This window comes from Crocodylus porosus, unplaced genomic scaffold, assembly GCF_001723895.1.
Source record: "Crocodylus porosus isolate Cpor-Errol unplaced genomic scaffold, CroPor_comp1, whole genome shotgun sequence".
Classification (NCBI taxonomy): Eukaryota; Metazoa; Chordata; order Crocodylia; family Crocodylidae; genus Crocodylus; species Crocodylus porosus.
In genome coordinates, this window is record NW_017728910.1 from 33,017,285 (window position 1) to 33,031,917 (window position 14,633).

General features: G+C 46.0%; 2 protein-coding genes across 7 annotated transcripts in view; both read left to right on the plus strand.

The window, feature by feature from the left end:
- Window positions 1-10,481, plus strand: part of ATR (ATR serine/threonine kinase) — a 78,562-nt gene extending 68,081 nt beyond the window's left edge. For all 3 annotated transcript variants that reach the window (XM_019532977.1, XM_019532978.1, XM_019532981.1), the window contains exons 46-47: window positions 6,333-6,438; window positions 9,897-10,481. In XM_019532977.1, coding sequence (XP_019388522.1) covers window positions 6,333-6,438; window positions 9,897-10,070 — 280 coding nt within the window. In that variant the 3' untranslated portion in view covers window positions 10,071-10,481. The remainder of the gene's footprint in view (window positions 1-6,332; window positions 6,439-9,896) is intronic.
- Window positions 10,482-12,582: 2,101 nt separating this feature from the next.
- XRN1 (5'-3' exoribonuclease 1) overlaps window positions 12,583-14,633 on the plus strand; it is a 58,369-nt gene continuing 56,318 nt past the window's right edge. For 3 of the 4 annotated variants that reach the window (XM_019532982.1, XM_019532984.1, XM_019532983.1), the window contains exon 1: window positions 12,584-12,738. In XM_019532982.1, the coding sequence (XP_019388527.1) occupies window positions 12,664-12,738 (75 nt within the window). In that variant the 5' untranslated portion in view covers window positions 12,584-12,663. Of the gene's footprint in view, window positions 12,739-14,633 lie in introns of all 4 variants that reach the window. The other variant, XM_019532985.1, reaches the window with a different exon arrangement.

A 14,633-nucleotide genomic window follows, 5' to 3' on the forward strand; every position in this document is an offset into this window, starting at 1 on the left:
AATGTAAAAATTTGTTATAATTTTCCAGATACAGAATTTAATTATTGGAGGCATACCTTGAATTTTTCCCTGTCCCACTGCTACTGAGAATAAATTTGGGGGGGCAGCTCTTTGCTTTCTCCCAGCTTTTTCCCCTGGCAGCCCCTTCCCCCTCCCCTTACCATAAGACCCTGCTCTCACTGAGGACATGGGAGTGAGTAGCCAATCTGAAAAAAAAAATAACCTTAAAATTAAACCTGACTGTAGCCTTGCTCTTGACCACAAACGGGGAAGAATTGCTGGGGGATGTAGTAGCGGATGACAACTTGGATAGCAGCAACCAGGAGGCGATTGAGTTCAGAATCCTGAGGAAAGGAATGTTGGAGAGCAGCAGAGTAAGGACCCTGGACCTCAGAAAAGCAGACTTTGATGCATTCAGGGAATTGATGGACAGGATCTCCTAGGAGACCAGTCTGAGTGGCTGTACTTTAAAGATACCTTACTGAGGATGTAGATATAAATCATCCTGATATGCAGGAAGACTAGCAAGTGCGGCAGAAGACCAGCTTAGCTTAGCAGAGAACACTTCAGTAAGCTAAGCAAAAAAAGAAAGTGGAAAATTGGACAAACAGCTAGGGAGGAGTATAAGAGTATTGCTCAGGCATGCAGGGAAGAAGTCAGGAAGGCCAAAGCACAATTGGAGTTGCAGCTAGCAAGGGACATGAATGGTTTCTATAAGTATGCCAGCAACAAGAGGAGGATCAGGGAAGTGTGGGTCCTTTACAATATGGGGGAGGCAACCTGGCGACGGTACAGAAAAGGCTGAAGTGCTCGATGTCTTTATCACCTCAGTCTTCCGAGGCAAGGTCAGCTCACAGACAACTGCAGCTGACAAAACAGTTTGGGGGGGAGAGGAGCAAAAGAACAAATTAGGGACTGTTAAGAAAATCTAGACATGTACAAGTCAAAGGGGCCAGATGGGATGCACCCAAAACTTATAGATTCATAGATGCTAGAGTTGGAAGGGACCTCAGTGGATCATAGAGTATGATCCCCAACCCGTGACAGGAAAAAGTGCTGGGGTCATGTGACCCCAGCCCAGGTGCTTGTCCAGTCTCTTTGAAAATCCCCAAAGTAGGGGAGAGCACCACCTCCCTTGGAAGTTCTTCCAGATTCTGGCAACCCTAACCATGAAAAGTGTTCTGATGTCCAACCTAAATCTTCTCTCTATCACAGGGGTCGGCAACCCCCGGCACACATGCCGAGCATGGCATGCGAGGCCATTTTGCTTGGCACACCACGGCCAGCCCCATCTCTGGGTAGCTGCTGCCAGCAATGGAGCCTGGGCTGCTGCCAGCAGGGCTTGCAGTGTCCTAGTTGCCTGCTGGGAGCAGCCCAGGCTCCCAGCTGGCAGCAGCTACCCAGAGCCGGGGATGGCGGCAGCTGGGAGGCTCCGAACAGCTGCTCTGGGCTCCAGTATCAGCTCTGTACCAGCACATGCAAGCACACCTCAGAGTCTGGTTTCTCCCCAGCTCCCGGCACAGAGCTGGTGACAGGGCTCCAGAGACCGGCGCAGCTGTTTGTAGCCAGCCTGGGCTCTGGGCAGCTGCAGCAAGCAGCAGGCAGGCTGCAAACAGTTGTGCCAGGCTCCACAGCTCCGGCATCAGCTCCATGATGGCATTGACTGTACATGCACCTTGGAGCAGGCTGCACTGCCCTGCTGTCTGCCCTGAGGTGTACGCTCAGTCGTCACCAGCCCGGAGCTGATGCCAGAGCTGTGGAGCCCAGCACAGCTTTTTGCAGCTTGCCCACTGCTTGCTGCAGCTGCCCAGAGCCCAGGCCGGCTACATACAGCTGTGCTGGGCTCAGGATCCCAGTTACCAGCTCTGTGCTGGGAGCAGGGTTGAGACTGGGGTTGCGCTGCGTTGGGCCCCTTCCCCACTGTCCACTCTGAGGCACATGTGCACGTGCTGATACAGAGCTGATGCCGAGGCTCTGGAGCCCTGCGCAGATGTTTGCAGCCTCTTGGCTGCAGCTGGCCCCGGCTCTGGGTAACTGCTGCCAGCCGGGAGCCCAGGCTGCTCCCAGCAGACAGCTGGGACACTGCAAGCCCTGCTGGAAGCAGCCCGGGCTCCAGCAACAGGGAAACTGTGTCACAAGCAGGGCATCCTGCCATGTACCCCCTGCCCTCATTTTGTTTTTCTGGCATGCTGGCACTCCAGCACCTTCCAAGGTAGGCATTGTGGTGTTTTTCGGCACTTCGGCCAAAAAATGTTGCCTACCCCTGCTTTATCAGCTTGTATCTGTTGTTCCTAGTTATTCCAAGGGGTGCCCTGATAAACAGAGTATTTCCTATTCCCTTCTGCCCCCCCACTCCCCAGTGAATTTGTATACTACCACAAGATCCCCCCTCAACTTATCTTGCAGAAGCTGAAAAGGTCCAGGTCCCTCAGCCTTTCCTCATAGGGCCTTACCTTCAGACCTCTAACTGTATGAGTGGCCCTCCTCTGGACCCTCTCAAGGCTATCCACATCCCTCTTGAATTGTGGCATCCAGAACTGGCCACAGTACTCCAGCTGCAGCTTGACCAGTGCCGCATAGAGCAGAAGCATCACCTCCCTGGGTCTGTTTGTGATGCACCTACTAATGCATGACAAAATGCAGTTAGCTCTGCTAATTACTTCATCACATTGACAACTCATATTCATCTTGGAGTCAACAACAACTCCAAGATCTCTTTCTGCTTCTGTGCTGCTGAGAAGGTTATCCCCCAGCCTATAGGTGTGCTGGTGAATCCCTTTCCCTAGGTGCAGCACTTTGCACTTGTCCTTGTTGAACTTAATCCTATTGTTCTCTGCCAACTTCTCTAACCTGTCCAGAGTTATTTAACCTCTCAAGAGTGCTGAGGGAGTTGGCCTAAGTGATTGCAGAACCTCTGGCCATGATCTTTGAAAACTCATGACAATTGGGAGAGATCCTGGGTGATTGGAAAAGACCAAATAATAGTGTTCATCTTTAAGAAAGGGAAGAAGCAGGATCCAAGGAACTACAGACTGATCAGCCTCACCTTAATCCCTGGAAAAATTATGGAGCAAGTCCTCAAGGAATCTATTTCTAAGCATTTGGAGGAGAAGGTGATTAGAAACAGTCAGCATAGTTTCACCAAGGGCAAGTCATGCCTGACCAACTTGATTTCCTTCTATGCTGTGCTGACTGGCTCTGTGGATGCAGAGAGGTCAATGAATGTGATATATCTTGACTTTAGCAAGATTTTTGATACAGTCAGCCACAACATTCTCAAGCAAGCAAAGGAAATATGGGTTGGGTGAATGGACTGTAGGGTGAATGGAAAACTAGCTGGATCATTGGGCTCAGAGGGTTGTAGCCAATGGCTCGATGTCTAGTTGGCAGCCAGTATCAAGCGGAGTGCCCCAAGGGAAGCACCCTCAGCAAGTCCACAGATGACAGGAAGCTGGGGGGAGTAGCAGATATGCTGGAGGGTAGGGGTAGGATTCAGCAAGGCCTAGACAAATTAGAAGATTGGATCAATACAAATCTCATGAGGTTCAATAAGGACAAGTGCCTAGTGCTTCTGTTAGGATGGAACAATCCCATGCACTGGTGCAGGCTGGGGACTGACTGGCTAAGCAGCAGCTTTGCAGAAAAAGACCTGCGGGTTACAGTGGACAGTAAACTGAATATGAGCCAGCGGTGTGCCCTTGTTGCCTAGAAAACTAATGGCACGTTGGTAGGAGCCTTGCCAGCAGCTTGAGGGAGGTGATTCTTTCCTTCTATTCAGCACTGGGGAGGCCACATCTTCAGTACTATGTAGTGCAGGGCTCAAAACTCGACAGAAAGGATGTGGAGAAATTGGAGACAGACTAGTAGAGGGCAATGAAAATGGTTAGGGGGTTGGGGCATCTGACCTATGAGGAAAGGCTGAGGGAACTGTGCTTATTTCATCTGGAGAAGAGAAGGCTACAAGGGGATTTAATAGCATCCTTCAACTACCTGAAGGGCGGTTCCAAAGAGGATGGAGCTAAACTGTTCTCAGTGGTGGCAGATGACGGAACAAGGGGCAATGGTCTCAAGTTGCAGCAGGGGAAGTTTAGGTTGGATATTAGGAAAAACTTTCTCACTAGGTGTATAATAAAACCCTGGGAGTGTTTACCTAAAAGGCTCATGATTTACTGCATAGTTCACTAGGTGGGGCCTTACCACTCAACAGCATTTCAAGCCATAGTGAGTCACGACATTGCATACAGTCTCCCCAGAATTCCTCTGTTGCTGAGGGTGCTCTCCCAGCCTTGTGCATATGATTAGTGTGGCCCCACATTCCACACTGACCCCACTACTCAGTATGGGGGTATACTCCAGATACCCCCCACAAAGGAGCCATGTGCTACTTAACCTCCAGTCATGACTGGAACCAGGTATTTTTGTTACAGGTCCTGGGATGCTCCAAGAATTTATCTGGAAAACTTTTCAGATATACTTTGTCATGTCCTGAGATAAACTGTTAGGACTTCCTATCCTGTGAGCATTTTTAAAGCTTGTTGCTTGGGGCAACAGGTATGGATATCTAAATTATTGTAGGGTTCAGTTTCTTATTTTGAGTACAGAAGAAGAGTAAAATACCTTCAAAACAGATATGATAAAATCTGTCTTGTAGCATCACCCAGAGGAACAGCAAAAACAATGTTGCCTTGTTTATATGGCTTTTTAAGAAACAAAGAAAAATACTGAAAATCTTGAAAAACTTAAATAGCTGCATAAAACAAAGTGGAGCTGGCTCTTAATATGGGTTTCTATGTACCCTATTTACCGAAATCCAAGATGACTCTGAATTTAAGACAACCCCTCAATAATTAGATTATTTATATGGAAAAGGTATAAATTTACTATAATTTTCCATATACAGAATCTCATTATCAGAGGGTCATCTTAAATTTGTCCCCACCACTGCTGCAGTAGGTGGGCAGGCATACCGTGCCCCCCCCCCCCCATACCTTGTTCCATGCCACCTCTGCCTGTCCACATCTTCCCCATTTTCTTCCCCCAACTGCTTACCCCTTGCTCCAGCCCCAGCCCAGGGGTTGAAACTATGAAACTATAAGGAGCACATAATTGCTCTAGCCATAGATAGCCCAGCTGGGTGGCAGCTTCAGCCTAAGCTCCAGGGTCCATCCAGAGCTGCTGCTGCTTTTGCCAAAACACCTGTTATTGGACCAGGTGGGAGCTGGAGCAAGCACATGCTCTGTGCCCTGAGCTGAAGCAGGGCTGAAGCCTGCTGGTGATGGAGCAAGGGGAGGCGGTGAGGGTGCAGATAGGGGGACAGAGGCAGCGGCGGAACAGGAAGCAGCTGTGCTTGTGCTACTTTGTACTTAAATCCAAGACAAAGGGCTTTTTCCCTGCTTTTTTTAAATGGGGGGTGGGGAAGGGGCAACCTTGTCTTGGATTTGAGTAAACATGGTATTTTATAAACAACAGTCTTTTCTTGCATCATGGAGTTGATTAAATCACACACAATTTCAATTTAATCAGGAAGAGTTTTGTTTTGTAAAGGGTACCATAATTTGACTCATTCTGAGCTGAAGCAATGAGTCTTAGGTAGAATTCATTTTTGTTGCTGTTTTTGTGTTCTGCTGCTGCATGTTCAACCTGCCACTTTTTTTGGCCATGATAGATTGATTTACTGTAATACAAATTATGAGTCTGGAGAAGATTCAGGTTCAGCTTTTTTTTTTCTTTAGTATCCTTATATTTCTGTAGGTTCTACCGATTTAGGTCATGTTTCTGTAGACTGCTAATGGTAAAACTGCTTATACTGACTCATTCTAGCACTAACTTGAGGGCAAGTATAAATTCCTTACCAAAGATGCATGAAAATATGTGCTCATTTTTTTTCTGGACAGTGTAATGCATTAGTGTGTATTTTCCTAACTAAAAACATTATTTTAGAGCCTCTTGAAAATTTTACTGATGTGGTGTTTCCTACTGCAAAACCTGCTGTAAGATAATATAGGAGCCCATTTAAAATACTGGTTAAAGGGTGTGCTTTGCCTATGACTAGACAAGGTTAATCTTTGTGAAATTGTTAGTACTGATGTTGTGAAGGTGGCCACAAAGGAAGTAGAGACATTTAACATAGCTGGCCTTTTATTTTTAAGATTTTGCTTTGCTCCAGAAAAATAGAATTACAAATTAATTTGAAATTCAGGCAGCAGTATTTTATTTTAGCAGAGAGAGAAGGTCTTGTGCTTGACAAACTGAAGTTGATAATCACCAGAAAATTTATTTCACTTCATAAAGATGTTTGTTTAAACATTGAACTTTCCTTTGTTTGTATTTAGTGTCTTGAAGACTTTTCTCCATGATCCTCTTGTGGAATGGAGTAAACCAGTGAAAGGTAATACAAAAACACAGGTGAATGAAACTGGGGAAGTTGTCAATGAAAAGGTGAGTTGCAAGAAGTTTGGTTTACTTATTGAACTACTGTTAATTATTTCAAACACAACAGTATCTTTAGGTTTCAGAAGTTGTGTTCATATTCAAGGACAGCTTTACTTCCATGTTTTTCTTGTAAACCTATTTTAGCCTTTTTTTACAAATTATTTATTTTCTGATATTCTATCTTTAAGTATAGTGAAACTATAGAAAATGTTGTTAACATGTACTGTACCTTTTTAGTATCATTTTCTAAGGTTCTGTGTGTACTGAAAACAATTATGACCCCTAGTTCTTCACCAGTGTCAACAACATTAGAAAGCTTTTGTTTATATAGGGTTCATGCCTTTCTCCAACATGCTGCCCAGCATTCTAAATGGCATAGTGATGGTAAGTTTATCACTATCTATACCAGGAGTGAGCAAAATGTGGTCTGGGGGCCAGATGCAGCCCACCAGGCCATTCTACCCAGCCTGCAGGGCCCTTAAAAAATTTAGAAAATTATTATTTATCTGCCCTGGGCTGCCTGTCATGTGGCCCTCGATGGCTTGCCAAAACACAGTAAGCATCCCTCTGCCCAAAATAATAGCCTGTCCCTGATCTATACCTATCAGTTTTTTTCATTGCTCTATCATCAGTGACTCTTAACTGATAAAGGAATTTTGTTATCACCATTTACCTAGTATAGACTAGTCTTGATTTTTCTTATTGGCATCTTACTTTCTAAACTAATCACTGGAACTGGATCCTTTTTTGCACATACTGCTATTTTCATCATTTAATTCATAGCTTGGACAGAATGGCACTTACCCCATTGCCTTCAAACAGAATTTTTCATTTTTACTATGTAATGACCGTTTTTGAGAATGGGCCATAACAAGGGCTTAATAAATGATAATGGATGATAAGTAGTAAGGGTATATAAACACAAAAGCTAAGATAAGGGCAGCTACAATATTAGCACTCCAGCAAACACTTAATTGTCTATAAATTAAGACAATTTATGCTTAATTTTTAAGCATGACTGGTCTCCCTGACTTCAAATAGCTACTTATTTTGCCAATATAGACGCAGCCTGTATTAGCTATAGGAATCATCCAGATTTTCATGAATTCAGTCAAATTACTTATACTTAAGTACTACTCATGGACTAAAGGATTAATCATGCTTGTGTGGTTTTTTTTGGATTGTGGCCAGGTTAGTCCATGGGGTTTTTTTAAAATCTTGAGCTTTAAATGAAGATACCTGAGTATAATGGTACACGTTTGATAATATAGTAGGACTGGTAACACCACTTTTTAAGGTTGCCCAACACTTCTCATCATTAGACACCATTTTCAGGTGCTTATAACTTTGCCAAACTTTAATTACCATATTTATTTGCATAGCACCCATACCCTTTCCCTGAAAATTAGCCATCCCAAATTGGGATGCATGTCTTAAGCATGCCTTCAGAATGGAGGCAAGTGAATGCTGGAATGTTGGCAGAGACTATTCTGCACTAACTCAGAGTACACCTGGGGCTGACCCTTCCAACCATGTGGAGCAAGGGTGGAGTTCTGCCATCAGTGCCACTCCTCCCCCTGCTGCAGGGCCAACAGCTACAGATTTAACCCTTTTGCAGACACTGCTAAATTGGTAGTAGCTGTTGACTGAGCTGCAGGGGGAAGAAAAACGGTGGTGACAGAAGGAGCCTGATGTGTGGTATGTGAATAAAATAGATCATTATTCAGACTGAAATTTTCTGTGCCAGGCCTCTCTTCTGGCTGTTCTTAGAAAATTTCATCCAAAGTGGTTCATCCATTTCTAAGAGCTAATCTAAGGGAAAATATTTTGTTTTGCCTATGTTAGAAACATTTTCTACAATTTTGGTTTTGAAAGCATAACTTGGAATTTGGTAGGTGGATAGCTTTTGTTTCAGGGATGTGCCTTTTGCTGTCTGAAAATTTGCCCATATTTCACTAAGTTATAAGCCCATGGCAAAAAATCAAAATTCAAAAGTTCTCAATAGCAGTGTCTTAAATGTTGATATTTTAATTTCCTAAAGGATTCTGTACACATTGGGCATGCTGTAGGGTTTGAAGAGACTACAAGTGTTATCTGGTTGAGCTCTCTGCACAAATCCAAGATTTTCTACTCTGAAACTAGGCTGAGCCCATCTTCCCTTGCAATTGCAGTTCTGGGAGTAGCAAAGTTAGTGATAAAAGACTGGAGCATACAGAAGATGACAGACTACTATTACTCTCAGATGCTCCATTAGTTCAAGGGGCAGAGAGGTCTGTGTGTGCAATCTAAAGTTTCCAACTCTGTTGATGAACCAAGTGTATTTCTGTATGTTGCTATATAATGGAACTTCCAGGTGTTTTTCCAGTTTCATTTTTTTAAAGCTAGGAAATAATGCAGGGAAAGGTATGTTAAAAGTACATTACAGTAGGAGGCTTTGCTGTAGTTAAAGTTGAGCAGTGTTTTCTGTTTAAAGGTCAGCTCTGTCAAGAATGCTTTTAAATCTTCATTCTTATTTGAAGGCACCCTCCACCTTGTGGAAATGGTGAAAAGTATTAGTTTTCCAAATCTGAGGTAATCTGAATGAGAGATCTGACTAAATGCAATTTTATACAAACAGTTGGTACTTACAATGAAGAATTTAATGGCCAAGACCTTTGGTCTCCAAAGGAAGTGCAGAGATGCATCAGAGTAATAGTGCTTAGAGTAAAGTAAGGTCTTCTCTCCTGTTTCAGAAAGCAGTTATGCTCTGGGATACCACAACTTGTTTTCTGTGGTAAGCCTTCTGTGATAAAACTATATTCAGAACAGTCAGGCACTTAACATGCACTTGTTTGAATCCTGAGGGGAAGACCAAAGACTGCATCCTCTAGGCGAGGCCTTAGCATAGATCTGTTTGCAACAGTGTCAGGCTTTCTGTTCTATGGGAGATCTGTGCCCAGAACAACTATCTGCCATCTTGATTTTGTTGGGACAGGTTACTACGTGCCAACTACGTGCCACTCCGAGATAGTAAAATGGGTTAGCAAGCAGCATATGCATGGATCCTAGCAGATCGTACAGCCCACACAGAAGCCCCCTGCATTTTGATTGCTGTTGGAACCTATATGAACCAAATTGAAGCTAATGCAGGTGTGCCTGCACATACTGAAGTTACACCTTCCGTTGAGGTGTAAACATACTAGGTATTTGAGTCGTATGCATTTTGTGATGATGAAAGGACTTACTTAGCTAAAACATATTTTATTACTACCTGTGTCAGTGGCTTGCATAATAACTTATTCAGTTTTTTCTAAATTTGTAGCCATAAAATAAATGGTAAGTTCCAGTCCTTGAGAATGATTCACTCTTTTTTCCATATTTGGGATTTGGAGTAAATGCAGACTCAGCAAAACAAGAATTGTTTCAATTAAAGATGTGAAAAAAATTATATTTAAAATTTTAATTTTCTTTTTCCTTGTTTCCAGGCTAAGACCCATGTCCTTGATATAGAACAGCGGCTGCAAGGTGTGATTAAGACTAGAAACAGGGTAAAAGGATTGCCCTTGTCTATTGAAGGACACGTCCACTACCTCATACAAGAAGCAAGTGATGAGAATCTGCTCTGCCAGATGTACATGGGCTGGGCTCCGTACATGTGAAATATTGCTGTTCACAACTGATACTGATTTTTTTAAACAAACTGTTGAATTTGTTTAATCACTATTTTTTTTTTACCTTTGTTAAATACTGACTTGGAACATAGGCTTATGTTGCAACTTAATGTGAAGTCTAAGGAATTATATATATATATGTTTGTTGTAGTATGTGGGGTGTGTATTCTGTATACATAGAAATGCATCTATTGCATGGTATAAGTTTGAACATGTATACAAACTTGCATTACATAGGCATATACACTTTGTTTTATGTATACAGAATACAGCACTCTTTTACTATTAAATAGAAAGTACAGTTGTCCTTGTGATGTATGTGCCTTTTATATATACACAGAATGTGCAAAGTTACAACCTATTCTGTTATAGAAGTAAATTATATTTTATAAAATATTACACATTTTCAGAGAACTTTCTTTTCTCTATTTCAAGGAGATAAGTGTGACCATAAGAATGCCCATATATCCTAGTATAAATTAACTGCATTACAGCTTGAATGTAGTAGTGGACCTGTGAACTGCAGCTGTGTCTATAAGAGGGGCTTTCCAAATCTAAAAAAATGTTTTCAAAATATTCATTTTCAGGTTTTAACAAAGCTTTGCTGTGGTCAGTAAAGCATGTTAAGTGGCTGCATCAGATCACCTGTTTGATCTGCCTGTTGGTGGGGTAATCTGGATGTGGAGGGATAAATATCCCTACCCCAGTGCAGAGAATCTGCCAGAATATTGACACAGCATACAAAAATAGGTCTGGAGAAATCCTCAAGATAATCTAATACAAACCTTGTCTAACCTGCACTTGAATGTCCATCACAGGAAGTTTCTCACAGCCTCTAGTTAATCTGTGCCCATGCTTCTTCCTAATACCCTAACATATATCTTCTTTAAGCCCATGCTATATATATATAGCATGGCGGGGGTGGTCCCCCAGTGGCCAGTTGCTGAGCGAGCCAGCAGCACGGCAGTGGTGGAAGTGCTGCCAGTGAAGCTAATTTGGGGGGGGAGAACTAGCACCCTTTGTATCCCCCTTCCAGCCAAAGTGCTCACTGTTAAGTGGGACACCAGTGCTGTCAGGGGGGCACATGCCCTCCCGTGCCCCCCTTATACATTGCCTATGATATATAGTGCACAACTTTTGTCATTATTATCCTGAAAAACTAAACTAGATGTTTCTTTAAATTGAGAAGACCTTAAAATGGATGCTGAAGTATTTGCTCCTTGGAGGTGGTGGTGTGGGGGGGAGCAGGCTTGGGATGCTGCAAGGGGGGTGAGGCCAGCCCCCACCACTCTGCTCCCTGCAGGCAGCGAATATGGAAGCGGGCTGCTGGCCTCTCCCCCTCTATCCCACACTGCTCCCTCCTGACATGGGCTGACATGGGAAACGAGGAGCGGGCCTAGAAGCCGGGGAGAAGCTGGTCTGCCACAGTGGCAGGGGGTGAGGAGCAGCAGACCCAGGCTGATGCAGGGGGATGGGAGGAGTGGGTCTGGCCCTGAAATGGCAGCAGGAAGTTGGGAGGCACACCAGGCCTGGCTCGGTCCTGAAACAGTGGGTGGGCAAGCCCAGTGCCAACCCAAAAGAAGCAGGGAGGTGGGGGGGGGGCGGGCAGGCTGGTCCCAAAACGGAGGGTATGGGGAATGTACCTGGCCCAGCAACAGTGGTAAGGTGGGGAGAGGGTTGGACCCGGCTCCACAAGGGTGCGAGGGGCAGGGTTGGCCCTGCACGAAAGTGGGGGAAAGGGGGAGCAGGCCTGCCCCTGAAGGTGTGGAGCAGAGCTGGACTCAGGCCTCTGTCCCCACCTGCAGCCCCTGCCTGCCATTCCTGATGGGCAATTGGCTAGTATTTAATATGTGTTTTTAAATTTAATGCTGGGTCCTCTATGGATACCGACAGATGTATTGTTGTCCAGTAGGGCACATAAGATGTGTCAAGACTATGAACAACTCCTGCAGTGACTGGCAGTAGAAGGCAGCAGTGGCCAATCTCGGGGGCTGCATCTCTCTGTCCCTTTCCCCCATGTCGCCCATGTGTTAGACAGACCTGTACCTAACTCCACTGAACTGAAAACGTTCTCGAGTTCTTGGGGCGGCCAAACAAATTGCAAATTTAAGATTTGGACTTGCACTTAGAAGTACGCACACCCTTCCTGACTCCTTCCTCGAAATACCTGTGCTGCCACCTCCTCTCCTTTCTCTGGCTTCTTTCTATGCTCGAAGCCTCCCCCTCCCGCTCCGTCCTTTCTACACTACACCGCCGCGCTCGCGCTCGGGCGGGGAGGAGGCTGCCTTCATTGCGCCAACGCCGCGGCTGGAGCGGGTGCAACCGGGTGTCACCTAGCCCCGTCCTCCCCTTGTCTGGACTGGGAGCGGGCACCCCTGCAGCTGCCTGCTTGAGCCGGGCCTGCGCCCCCCCGGCCACAGGGGGCGCCCGAGCCCCGCCAGGCGACCGCTCCGCCCGCGCGCGTGTGTGTGGCGCAGGGGCCCTGCACCCGACGCGGCCCAGGCCGGCTCGCCTGTCAGCGCGGCGCGCCGGAAGGGGCCGAGGGCGGCCTGACGGACGGAAGCCCGCGGCGGTGGCGGCCATGGGGGTGCCAAAGTTCTACCGGTGGATCTCGGAGCGCTACCCGTGCCTCAGCCAGGTGCTCAAGGAGCATCAGGTGAGCGGGGCGCGGGCCGCCTCCTGCCGGGGCACAACAGGTGGCTCCGAGCCCGGCGGCGCCAGGGGGAGCGGACGGGGAGGCTGGAGCCGGAGCCCGGGCAAGCAGCAGAAGTGTGCGGGGCCCGAGGTTCCCGGCCCGGCTCGGCCCGGTGGAGCCGCAAGGTTTTGTTGCCGGCCTCTGAAGGGGCTCCGGGGGTCCCTGGCGGGGGCAGGCAACAACGGGGAAGGCTGCACGGGGTGGACCCAGGTGACTGCTCCCTGTCCTGGGCAGCTACCAACTGCTTCTCGGTTCCTGACTGGCCGCCCTTCTGCCTCCCCAGGCAGGGACTGCCTCCTCGCACCTGGCCCAGGTTGGGCACCAGCCCTTGTTTATCTGCAATTCGCCCGAGTCTGGAGCTGCTTCCTTCCCAGGCCTGGGGAAGGGCCCTGCTGCCCAAAGCTCCTCTAGCATCTCTCCCAGTTTAGCTCCCACGCCAGGGTTGCCTGCACCTTGTGTACAGAACTGGTCCCTGGTGAGTTGTGGCTCTGCCCTGCCATCTCTCCCAACTACATGGTTGGTCCAAGAAAAGATATTACCAGAAATATGCTCCTTGCTTCTCTGTTTTTAAACAAGGCGTAGTAACTTTGAAGGAGGAGGATGGATGGGGGAGAGGTTTGCACTAGGTAAATTTGAAAGAGCCCTTTGAGAAACTGTGGCCAGGTTGCTTGGGTGTAAGCAGACAGACCTGACTGAGAGTTTCAGACATACTCAGGACCGACCAGACTCCACCCCCAGTCAGGTAATTAGATAGGAGCACCCTGAAAGCCTATGGTTTGACAGGCATTATACTTCTTTTAAATCATTGCACAGTTAAAAGGGGTCACAGGTTGGAAATTACTGTTTTCATCTGAATCCAACAGGACTTTGAATTTAAAATGACCTTCTAATAATTAGATTTGATACATGGAAAGTCATAAATTTGTTACAGTTTTCCATGGATAGCATCTAATTATTGGAGGATCGGCTTAAATTTGGGTTGTTGTCGTCCCCGTCCCCCCCTCCCCATTGTGGCAGGGGACAGGTGGCCTGACTCCCACACCTTGCCACTGCCTACCACTCCACTGCTTGTACCTTCTGGCGCAGGGTCGCACAATTATTTTGGGTGGAGGGCCACTTATTGAGTTTTGGCAAGCCATCGAGGGCCACATGATAAGCAGCCAGGAGCAGATAAATATTAATTTTCTAATTTTTTTAGGGGCCCCATGGGCCAGATAGAATGGCCTGGTGGGCCGCATTTTGCCCCACTACTTGTTTTTATCATGCTTCCTGCTGCCACCTGCCCCTCTGCCCCCAGCCACTTGCCCCCCTCACTGCCTGCCCTTCTTCCCCCTGGAGCCAGAGCTGGAGTAGCTACCCAAGATGAGGTTTTCTATGGAGAGGAAAAACCTCCCTTGGATTTGAGTAAATATCGTCCACCCCTGGTGAACTGTGTCCAGTATCTGAAACTGTCAGAATTGTATTGGATCCCATTTACTTATTTGGCGCACAGCTCAGCTGGAAAGCTAACAAGTTTAGTTTTTGTTTGTGTTTCACTTTCTGCAAATGCTTTCACTTTCTTCTTAAGCGCCAAATAGATGTTGCATAGTTTTGGTTGCAGATGCGGCACACACATTTTATAATTATTTTTTCTTAAGTTCATGCAAACATTTAATACTTTTGCATTTAAGTCCTTTCATTTTTTCTTCTGTGCGGTAAAATTTACTGTTAACTCTTTAATATACTTCTGACTGTATATTTTTATTCAGCAAAAAATTATCTTTGGCCAAATAGAATAGCATCAGCATATATAAGAAATATATTTTCTAATTCAGTAAATGTCTGTGAGACTTTAATCTCAGAATCTAATAGGAACT